A 12619-nucleotide genomic window follows, 5' to 3' on the forward strand; every position below is an offset into this window, starting at 1 on the left:
AACATGATTGTTTTAGAAACATTTAAACACTTCTAATATGTATGCCAATAAATTATGATAAATTACAATGCATTGCAAACATAATAAATAAACAGATAAAAGGACGGTAGAACATTTATGTAATAGGCTTAAAGTTAGTAGCAACAAAACTTCTCCACCAGCAGCAGAATAAAATTTTTATTTTTACATAAACAAATGAAAATACTCAAAAATAATTTTTCACCTCTTTGATTGCTGTGCAATAATGTGACACAGAGTTTACTGCGAGCATGGAATGAAGGCACACGTTTGATAACAATTTGATTTTTATGCAAAACTAATCAAATCTAAATCAGAAAACTATAAATTGTACATGTCATTCTTGGAAGATATCTGAGTGTAGACAATCCTTTATTTTTGACAAGGGAACTGCGAAATTGGCGTAATTAATTAGCGTCAGTCCAGAATGCCAGTGCTTGCACACTTTAAAGGTACGGGTCATTTGACACGCCCTGAAGGACTATAAGCCAATAAAGGACACCGAGGGAAACATCTGAACAAATCATGTGTGATCCGAGAGAAGGCTATATCTGGCAGCAGCCAATGAATACTCGACATCGACTTGATTGAGCGCAAGTTTGTGGATTCCAGCCTGGCACCCGAAAATAACGCGAATTTTCAGGTCCCCATACATAACCGTTTAAAAACACAACTTATAACAGTTTCTGTGTATTTCTAGAACAGTTGTGTAGCACCAACAGTCTATATGGGTCGTGAAAAATATTTTGCTCCTACAAGCATGCTTTTTCTTCGTGCAATGCAACAAAATTTAATCGCCATTTCGATAAGTTAAATATCGGTCCCTACGCTTAAAATATTTTACTTCCCATATAATTATTTGAGTAAAGTTGGAACAAAAAATATTTAATTTGTGCCTCTCTCCCTTACTTGAAAAATTCCGGCAAACGCTTGAAATATGGCACTGTTAAAACTCCTGCAAATCAGTGAACATTACTAAAATGCCGTTTAACTACTTCATAGTGACATACATTCAGGCAGTATTAACGGTTTTTCCTGTGCGGTCTGTAACGGCATATTCTGATGGGCAAAATATTTCATCCTTTCGCTGCACCCATAGGCAAGTGATAAGATGGACCATACACTTAAGCTGCGTAGTTAATAAATGATGGATACAACAAGCATAGGATACTTGCCCATAGAACGGTCAAAAACACATGTCAGGACGGACGGTCATTTTTGTGTTATAAAAATATCTCAGCATTTTTTAAGTCCGAGTTACACTGAAATGATTGAAAATTCGAAACAAGTGCATTAAAAAAATACATTGAGTCAAGGTACACTTAATTTTATATATGAATAAATAAGCTTCTCTGAGTACTATTTGTAACCAAACCTACACGTCATTGTTTACATTGACAGATACTGACAGTTCTATTAGAAAATCGCTAACCAACGACACGCCAATGCATCGAAGACAAGAGTCTATCCATGGAGTTATAAGTCTATGGTTAAACCAAATTAGCAGTCTACTCAATGGCGTCACAATAATACTGCAGTTTTTGGAGTGGGCACTGTCCCTTATTCAAGTTCGTAAATGTGGCCAAGTTTACCAAAATAGGCTATTTTGTAAACTGACTGGAGTCGCACCTGTGTTTCCGTACCATGTGCGTCTCTGCCTGAGGACGGGAGCAGATAGCAGTTCCCGAAACGTCGCTTGTTTCTGTTTTGGTAAAACTATTGTATTTTTTTGTTTTTTCGTTTTGTCGTGTTTTTGTCTCGTTTCAACTGGTGTGCTGAATTATTTTGGTTTCAATATTTTTGTGTTGTCATCATTTGTGTTTTTTTTTTTGTTCACTTAGTACTTTTTTCTTTGTTTTTTCTTTGTTTGTTGACCATATTTCTGTTTCGGAATATTTTGTGGTGTTTATATTCTTGTTGACAACAGCAATTGTTTGCTTAATTTTGTGTGTTTTTTGTCTTTCTTGTGTATTTTTATTTATTTTATTTATTAGTTTTTCTTCAACAGAAAAAGTTCTTAGCAATAACGTATGTCCAAAAACTTACATCAAGTCAACTCCTAAATTACTATAAAATACGCATTGCATAGTAATTGTAGGTATTAAAAAAATGATTTTCTTAATTTTTAGGTTTTTTTGCTACAAAGACTTCGTTTTCTACACAAAATCGAGGATCTAAAAAAATATTAAAAATAGATATTTAGAGAGAATAACAATATAAAGTACGCAACATTTTTTCCTAAACTTAAAATGATAGAATAATAATAAAAGTAACTATTATTAATATTAATAATATATATTAAGAAAATACAAATCCTATAATTTGAAATAAGAAATACTAACTTTGTAAAATATAATTGTGTAACATAAGAAAATATTTTTTAATAAAAATCAGAGACTTTTTCACAATTTTTACGAAGAAATATTATCACGCAACAAATTTGTTATAAAAAAAATACTTTTTGATAAAAATCAGAGACTTTCTCGCAATTTTTTAGAAAAAATATTATCACACAACAAATTTGTTTCATCACGTTAGTAAAATAACTATAAAATACGCATTGCATAGTATTTGTAGGCATTAAAAAAATAAATAATAATGTTCTTAATTTTTAGGTTATATTGCTACAAAGACTCCGTTTTCTTCGTTATTCAAACTATGTATCTATATGAGAATATTAATATATTTTATACTCACTTTTTATTGCACAGTAATCGTATACTTAAGATTTAAAAGCGCAATAAGTTATACTAATAGGAACATATATATTGTTATCGTTTACACGTCACGTGACCATGTCGATGACGACTTACATGAATTTACTCCCTATCCCAAACTTCCCATAGAAGTTTTCACTTCAAAAATTTTAAAAGCAAAAAGAAGAAGAAAACAACTAAAAGAGACAGACAATGTTGTCGCGCTACTGAGTTAAGTCACTCAACGTTAAGACACGGGTCTCGCGATCAGGGACTTCCCGGCTCAGAACACGCTCTATTCATCCTTTCCTGGTTTCCCATTGTTCCCTAAGCCACTGCAGGGAGATGTTGGCGGGATTTACGGTTTCAATGAGGGCTCCATCAGGAGATCAGCTTAATACATCTCTTAATACATCGTACAGCAAAGGAACATAAGGAGTACTCTTGAGTAATTGCCTTCTCTGCATATATGTAGAAAGTAGAAACTGTTCAGAAGCCACAAAATTCGCTCAGAAGAAAAAATAGACTTCCATTTACATCTATCGTATAAATTTTTATACGGTATTTCTGTTTAGAATTTTCATTTTCATGATATTTATTTTTACATTTTTAAAAATATTTTATTACTTCAATACATGCAACATTTATTGATGGTCGGTCACTACATAAACACAAAACCGAAAAAAAAAATTGATTTAAAAAAAGGGCGCGTGTAACTCATTACACCTGATAGAAGTGAAATTTCTTTAGCAATTCAAACCTCGACTCATAAGTTCTCTCTTAATATATCTTTAGCGTCAGAAACGTTTGAAAACAATGTTTCTCGAAAAGGTTACATTAACATTCGACTTTGAAATTATAATTGAAAATTTACTCTCATCGCGCCCAAAGAAGTTTCACTTCAAAGTATATTTAGTTACACAGCTGAAATAATACTTATACAACACTATTTAACAATATTGATTTACACAAATATTTAAAATAATACGTACTTGAAAGAACACAATTTTCTGGTGAATTTGGCCCGTGGCGCGGTGCACAACAATAAGCTCAGACCCCGTTGTGCTGCCCTCTGCCCAAATGCTCCCTTACTAGATGCCAGCAAGTCAGTGGGCGTCAGGTTCAGGCGAGTCCCTACCGCCGTGACACGCCTATCCCTGCAGCATGGCGGGGTTTCAACCTGAGCCGCACGCCTCCATGTGGATCCCGCTCAAGGCATCGGGGCCCAAGTTCTCTGCATCGTTTGCAACATATCCTCCGTCCTTTTTGCGTCAGAAACTTTTCACAGTAATGTTTCACAGAAATGCTGCATTAAAATTCGGCCTTGAAATTTTTACTCCCATCGCGATAAAGAAGTTTCACTTCCAAAATTTAATTTTAATTAGAAGGTTGTGTGTCTAGTCCTTGAACAAGTTTCAAAAATGATATATAGGCACTTGGCCTCAAAGAGAGTAAAGCTGGGCATCCCTGCAACAGACCATTACCGATACCTTCTGCGATTTCCCTTCACTGCGTTATGTATTCATTTCGTAGGATCTCACTGTCCACGAGACGCAAACCTCAAACCAAATTTTAAAAAACAAAGCTTGACTACTTAACCGTCACCAACTTATTTTACTAAACATATATTTTTTCATACTTCTGTGACTCTGTACACAAAATCATAGTAAATTTCTAACTTCTTTGTATACTTTTGATCACAATATTAGTAAAAAATTAAAAATATGTATTGTCATAAAAAAACCAAAGCAACTATATTAATGTTAATTTAGCTTAAATTTTAAACGTTTAGTACAAATATTTTTATTAAATTCTAAATACAGTTTACTATTTAAAAAATTTAAGATTTTTTTTAACAATTTAATATTAATTTCAAATGCACATCTGAAAACATATGAATAAATATTACTATATGTAGTTATAAGCCAAATGAAATTACTGCTTACACTTTTTCTACATTAAAAATGGGTAGTTTGAATACTTACAGTGCTTGAATTGCTGGTTTCATCTTTGTCCCAACACACCACTGTCGCTTGTAGCTTCCCCATGTGGAGGGCAATGTTTTTGCCTATACCGTGGCCAGCACCAGTCACCTAAGGAAATCTTTAGCTTAGGGATTGAGGAAATAATTAATTTATTAGAAGTATAATATAAGAATATTAGTTAGAATTGTAGCCAGTTCACTTAATATTAAGTTTACAACAACGAACATGTACATATCCACTCCAAAAAAAATTAAAATATTGGAGCGATACACATAATTATTATTTTGTTTAGTGCCATTCCTGGTTTACAGAAGACGGGGTCGGGGTCGAACATATACAAACCATATGTTTTCCAGTGTGCGCTATCAGTCAGTTTTGCCTGATGACGGAAGCAGATGTCAGTTCCCAAAACCCCGCAACTAGGTATTTGGTCTTAGGAAGTCTACTGTATTATTCTGTGCTGTAACCGTGTTGTCCAGAATGCCGGTTTAGTTTTAATAGCTGGATGCGTCTGTGCGTTGCTGTGATGTCAAAGGTGTTTTTTTTTTGCCTGTATTTACTGGTTTTGTTGCAAATGTCTCGTCGTGTCATCAGCCCAGTGTGTTCGTTTGGGTTGTGATATATATACATATATATACATATACATATATATATTACGTATTCCGTTCTGTAATTATCCGTGTTGTATAAGCATTAAAAGTTTTGACATTGGCTGATTTTGAGTTCTGTTCTGTATGTATAGGTATTCATATTTTTTGTGCGCTTTTGAAGTTTCTCTGCGACATACAGTGTAAACCAGCAATGGCGTATGTCAAAAAACATTTTAAATAAAATTCATTCATTTCAAAACGTAAATCCCAAACAATACAGTTTTGCCAAGTTTGTTTACACATAAACATAAATATGTTCTATATAGATACATGCTTCTCGTTCAGTATATGTAATGCACGCCAGTAATATATAAATGTAGGTCGGGCGGCAGGGTTCATAATGTGGTGTTGGTGTCTGTGTCCGCCATCTTGGATTGTGACGTCACGGCGGCCATCTTGTATGACCTTCAAAAGAAGAGTCAATATTTTTTATAATTTGTCAAACTTTAGTCAAAGTTAGTCAAAATTTCTAGTTTTTAAGGAAAAAATCCGCTAAAATTAAAAATCTAAAAATTCAAAAATTTAATTTTAGTGAGAAAAAACTTTAATAAATTAAAAAAAAATTAAATTCTATAATCCTTAAAATATCTTTGTCTTTAAAATCCGAAAATTCCCCAAAGCGGATTAAAATTCCCGTCGACTAGACGCCCAAAGCCAACAAGATTATGATCCTGTATGACATCAAGTGCGCCATCTTGTTTTCATCTGCTAGTGTCCACTATCTTGTTTTCGTCTGCTAGAGTGCTTTTTCATCTTGTTAATTTAATTTTTGTATGCTAGAGTGTAGTGATTATTTATTATAACTGAGGCGCCCACCATCTTGAAATTTGGACCCCATCTTGAAATTTGGACGCCATCTTGGATATTTGTACTTATTGACCTAGAAATTCAGGAAAAATTCCAAAATTCATTAAATACATTTGCAATTAATATACTGATTGATTCGATTTGTTCATGGCTTTGGTTCGATCCTTGCCCGTTAAAAAAATATTTTATATAAAAAAATACTTACACAGTTAATCATGTTTAAAATCATAAAAGTTTCCTAAGTTCCACATTAACCAGCCTTCAATAAGTCTTAATGTCCACCATCTTGGAAGTTTGTATTTCGTGACCAAGACTTGGTGGGTTTTTAATTAAAATTTTATAAAATTGTATTTAAATATTTTTTAATTTTTTTAACATTTCCCCCGATTTTCTAGCTTAATAATAATGGATTTTGAAGAGAGTAAATGTAGCAAAATTTGCAAAGATTTTTCATAATTCAAAATGTCGGAAACAAAATTGTCGGAATGTTTTTTACTAAAAATTTAAATTTTTATTTTTATTTATAATTTTTAACTATTTTCAAAATTGTCTGATAATAATTACGGATTCTCAAAACGGTGGCCATACGAAAATTACAACGATGACGTTACAAATTCAAAATGGTGGCCATGACATCCTATTGCCGAAGTCATGAACTCCACGGTTTAAGGCGGCTAGTCGCGGAAGAATTTAAGTCACTTTTGGAAATTTTTGAGGTTTTTCAAATTTCAATTTTTTTAATTTATAAAGGGGTTTTCTCTCGGGAATTGAATTTTTAATTTTCAGACATTTTAAAAAAAATTGGCGGTTTTTCCCTTTAAAAACTGGGAAATTTTGCGAATTTTTGCGATCATTAGGCAAATATGAGCAAATGTTAAGTCATTGTTGGCAAACTTTGAAAGTAAAAGGTCACGGTCAAAGTCAATCAGGAAGGCCACCGTGACGTCAAAATCCAAGAAGGCTGACACCGATAGCAACACCACACCCTGAACCCTGCCGCCGGACCTACTTTTATGTACTACTCACGTCTATTTTGTTGTGGAATTCAGGAACTATACATAAGATGAATTATATATTTTACTTCTAAGTTTTCTTACTAAAACTATACCATACCAGATTATTAAAAAATCAACCCATAATGTAAATAGAAATGCATATCCGTACGAATCATATGTAACTTTTTAAGAACTCCAATAATATATATATAGGCTATACATATATATATATACAAATACATACATACATACATATATATATACATACACACATACACAATTGCACAAAGCGTATGAGTACAACAATTGTAATTTTTTCAAAACATATAAATGTTTTATTAACCATGTGTGGACTGAGAAAATGGCACATTTAGTCAAAGTTGGGTCAAAGTTCAAGCCCCTGCATACCTGGACACAACTGTCAGCTAACCCATTTCACATTTTACCGTTGACATAGCAATAATTCCTGATAACGTTGTGAAAAACTTGGCAATATAGTTGTGCAATAATTAAACTTTCTAATAATTATTATGTGTAATAATGTATACCTGGTATTTATCTATTTAAGTCTTAGTCTGTTTGTCAATGTTCTAAAGTCCCAGTAAGTTAAATAAATAAAACATACAAGCAAAGTTATTGTTTTGCTGACTACCAAACTAATCTTTAAACCATCCTTGGTCTCCATTCTTCGTCCCTGCCTAATAGTTTTCGCATTATTGCTTATAATAAAATCATGGTCTCATATTTGCAATACACAGCGTGATGTTCATTTCAAAACGACAGTGTTAAAATTGAACAAAATAAGTCCTACAAAACTTTCATTTGACAGGCTTGTATGTTCCCGGGTTTAAAATTTTTAAACAAAACGTATACACAATGTCCGATACAATGTTTTACTATAAGGTCAGTAACTTAAAAAAAAAAATTGCTGGTAACTGCAGCGAGGCAGTAGATGACGCAACAGCGACGACAATTTCAGTGTTCTGCGGTTTCAGACGTAGTTCACTGGACTTATAACCAACACGGTCATGGATGTATGTCTCGGGGGGGGGGGGGGGGGAATTAAAAAGACCTGGGGAGGCAATCGTCACTATAAAACGGGGTTGATAAACGTAACGATAACGCCAAAACTATGTGTTAAGGGTACATTTCGGACGGTTATAAATATTTCCCGCTTATTGCATGCACATAGGCCTTAAACGCCAACTAACCCTAAGCGCTAATCCCTTGGGCCGCAGATAGCGTGTGCCTCCTTGCGAGTCCTACAGATTTTCGCCCTTCAACATAGTTGTGGTTGGGCTATATCTAGCATGACGACGTGAGCTCAGAAGCGCTCTATAGCTAGTGGTGATTATGTCCAGTCGGCGTGGCTTGCCAGAGGTTTGTTGTGGTCGAAAAAAAGCTTCGGCAGAACTCTAGAAACGAAACACTAAGTAAGTTTGTGATTATGCCGACTGAGGGTGTTATTATGCGGCACCAGTAGTGAAGAGCGAACCGAAACATCTTGTGATAGGTTTTGTGTTCCGATCACTTCAGTACTTGTGGTCTTGATATTTCAAAAGCAAAGAAAAAAAACTCGTGTCTTTTTAAAAAATATTAAATGCATACAATTTTTTATCAGTTAAAATTTTTTATAAAAAATAATACTAATGAATATTATTTTTATATAATTGAGAGTCACATTTTTATTTTATACTACCTCTTCCCCAACTCCGTTTACGAGGTCAGAATAAATTGTACAGGCTCTAAATTATTTTTAATATCTACAATTAATGATAGCAATTTTAATAATATGTTAAAATTTGAAACAAAATAAAGTCTCGCTAAATATGTATCAGGAATTGAGTATTAACATCGCAGTTATAATTCAAATAATAATACTATTTATTAACAATATAACGATAAAAGATATTTCATTTTACAAATACTTTTAAATTCAGTAATAAGCTATCGTTAAAGTACAAAATTTTTAGAGAGAAAAGAAGAAACTAAATTACTATGCGATAAAAAACCTGCTTTGAAGAAAAAAGAGTGCTTATAACAATAGTGTCGTAATTAAACTTTGTTTTTTAAAAAGCGAAACAATGCTACTTTGTTATATAAACATATATGTCAATTTTTTAAAATAAAGTAATATTATTTTGCGGCTTTGCAATAGTGCCATGAAACTCACCAGTACAACTTGACCCTCTATAGACTTCTGCCTTCTGGGCACTAGCCATCTTATAGACTCCCAGCTGATAAGACAGAAAGTAATTAACATTTCAGTCACAACTTGCCAGACGAGTACAATCCAGTCGAAGCAGCCCATAACTTAGCCAAAGCAGCAGCTCCCTGAAACTATTTCAGAGTGAGATCAAATCACTTATATTTTCAGACACAATTCTTTTTGCACAAATGCTGGAACTACCACCTGTATAAAATTAGTTCAAAAAGAATGTAGGAAAACTTTCACTATAGCCCGTCCCACTCTTAGATTGCAGTACACGGCTTATGGCGCGCGCTGTTGCCAAATCTCTAACACATTACAAATTTCAGAAGATGCGTGTCTTTGTAATTTGGATTGAACAAGAAGCATTTTAAGAAATCATATCGTAATTTATAATATTTTATACTATTGCACATATAAATTTGTAATAATCCCACTTTTATGTAAATTTCAAATAAAAACTACCTATTGTAGACGAAAATTTCTTATAGTTTTCTTTTATGTTCTAAAAATCCCATATATATATATATAGGTATATTATATATATCACATTTTCATGGGCCCGATAAATGCCGTATTTTTGGACAAGTCATGTCCAAAATGATAAATAAAATACGGTAATGGAAATTCTCGGTCGAGTAAGTTATGGGAAAAATCCGAACAATTGGTTCGAAATGGGGAAGATTTTTTGAAAAACAGAAAAATCGCAACATCTCCCATAATATGAATAATATCGAATCCGTTTTAACGTATGATAACTCGGATTACCTAATGCCGAAAAATGTTTTCTAAATACATTTTTGATACGACCAGCCATAACTGCATGGGTTCGAAAAAAATTTTCACCGGACAAAAAAACGTAACTGCCTTAGTAGACACATTATCAAATCTGTTTAAATTGTTTGTAATAATATCATAATTATTTTCCAAAACTTTGTCTAAAACAATGTTTGATAAGAAGCTTGGTGAGAAGGATAGAAAAATAATTCAAAATTTTGTACCATGATCGCTATTAAATTCCTTCGTATTTATTTCATACATTTTACATATTATGTTCAAGAATCGATTATAATATTTTTTGTTGACTAAGGAAGCCATGTATTTGAAATTGCTTGTAGGACAGAACCCCACTTATCTAAACACACGACCCTGTTTCCTCTTACGACGGCAGCGCGCGCTCTTGTACTGATAAGACACATCTTTAACAGCTATTTCCACGGAAACTGTAGAAGCAATTGAGATGGAGCTACTTTTTAAAACTAATTCAATTCGTTGTGAACATTTTTCTCGCTTTCTACCCCCATCTATCTTTAATAGAAAAATAATTTTCTGCGGGTCAACTTTTTGATGTGTCATTTTGTGAGGAAATGCATTTCAATATATTAAAAAAAATATTTAAGTGAAACCTTTACAGTTTTTGTCTTATCATTTGTTCGGTGGCGTCCTAAGGCATTAATTTACTAATAAAAAAATCTGAATGAAATACACATATAGGTTTTCTTTTTTTGATGTGAAACATATCGGAATACTTCAAAACAGTTCGCAGCGAATAAGTTATGTTTTTTTTTAATTTTTTCGGACACTTAAAATATTGTTAAGTATTCAAAATAAGCATTGCCTGATGCGTATTTTGATTCTATACAATATGAAAAAAGCTTGGTCCAAAAATTAAAATTTTAAATTTCGTTTGATATTTGGCAACAACGCACGAAGAAACAAGGACAGTGCTAACGGCAATCGGCGTGTGTTAGAGAGAGAGAATGCGCCCATTTACTTCCACACTGCAATCTAAGAGTGGGATGCTCTATAGTTGTGATCCCTTTATAGGAAACAAATACTACGAAACAAAAACATGTAAATGTAGGTACTGGCCCTGGAGTCGGAGTGTAGTTCCGGTACTGGTGTTTCGCCATCTTGGATTGTGACGTCACGGTGGGCTTCTTGTATGACATTGTCCTAGATATTCTAACTTGCCCTTACCCCGGCCACCATCTTGAATTACACCATTTTGAATTATGACATAATGTCCAGCTTTGTTTTTAACTTTCAACTTTCATGCTGCAACCAACTTGAACTATAGAATTTCCCGCCATTACGGACAATACGTTATTCAAAATGGCAACCTCCATCAGAACAAAAAACAAAATGTCAGCAGTGATGTCATCCAAGATCGTGGCCTCCAGAAGCTGAAAACAAGATAGCTGCTGTGACATCATTAAGATTGCGACATCCAGCAGACATAAACCAGATGGCGACAGTGATCTATAGCAGAAGAAACTTACATGGTGGATCCAAGATGGCCGCCATAACGTCATACTGGTTGATGTAATATCTGCCTTGACGAAAGTGGTGGGGGGTCAGTCTGGCGGTGACCTCCGTGGAGAAAGGAGCCATCGATATTTATTTACCCACACTAGATTCTAGGACCCCATGATGTAAGTGCTTTTTTATAAAAAAATTAAATTATAATTAAAATAATTTTTAATATTTTTAAATGTTTCCCGATTTTATATGTGAATATCCAAGATGGTGGAGGGTTCTAGAATCAAAGATGGCAGATGTGATGTTATATTTTAAAACTGACATAATTCAAATGGTGGCCAAAGTCAAGATCAAGTTCATGATCTCTGATGGAGCCTTTGATGAAAATTGCTCCTCTCCGAGGAAATTTGGCCTCTCAAGTTTTTTGAAGGAAAAAATTAAAATTTTCCTTCAAAACAGGAATCTTTCCTTCGAAATAGTAAAATTTTAATTTTTCAGAATTTTTTATATATTTTTGGAGGAATGGTTGACATAAAAACTGGAAATATTGAATCATTATCATTTTAGCGAATTTTTGGCAATTTTTAAGGTCAAGGTTAAAGGTCAAGGTCATCCAATATTCCCACCGTGACGTCACAATACAAGATGGCTGTAGGCTCCTTGAATAAACCCAGCTCCTCTCGAGAGACCTAGTTTTCGGAGCCCCATTCATATACTACTAAGGGAGTTTTTCATAGCGGATGTTATCCCCACATCTCCCGTCTGGTTTATCTCTATACCACTGAGTACTTACAATGTAATGTGTTCGATTAGGTGAAGAGTATTATTGCAGGATATTTTCTTTGTAGTTGGGTGGCCTCAATTTGCCTTTGTCCTATAATAAAAACGACTGCTAAGGCAACTTACAGATGACGTCGATGGTTCACAATCCACTGAGTTTTGCATAGTGGTTGGCATTGTCACCAGGGTATGCAAAAAGGATGGTACAACTTCCATC

The 12619-nt window shown here is 33.7% G+C and overlaps 1 protein-coding gene across 5 annotated transcripts in view; it reads right to left on the bottom strand.

Moving 5' to 3' along the window:
- Positions 1–12619, bottom strand: part of LOC134529426 (epidermal retinol dehydrogenase 2-like) — a 79801-nt gene that overhangs the window by 52883 nt on the left and 14299 nt on the right. For 3 of the 5 annotated variants that reach the window (XM_063363491.1, XM_063363495.1, XM_063363493.1), the window contains exons 2-3: positions 9325–9491; positions 4700–4807 (exon numbers count right to left, since the gene is read on the bottom strand). In XM_063363491.1, coding sequence (XP_063219561.1) covers positions 4700–4807; positions 9325–9462 — 246 coding nt within the window. In that variant the 5' untranslated portion in view covers positions 9463–9491. The remainder of the gene's footprint in view (positions 1–4699; positions 4808–9324; positions 9492–12619) is intronic. The other 2 variants (XM_063363492.1, XM_063363494.1) reach the window with 2 other exon arrangements.

Source organism: Bacillus rossius, chromosome 2 (assembly GCF_032445375.1).
Source record: "Bacillus rossius redtenbacheri isolate Brsri chromosome 2, Brsri_v3, whole genome shotgun sequence".
Classification (NCBI taxonomy): Eukaryota; Metazoa; Arthropoda; class Insecta; order Phasmatodea; family Bacillidae; genus Bacillus; species Bacillus rossius.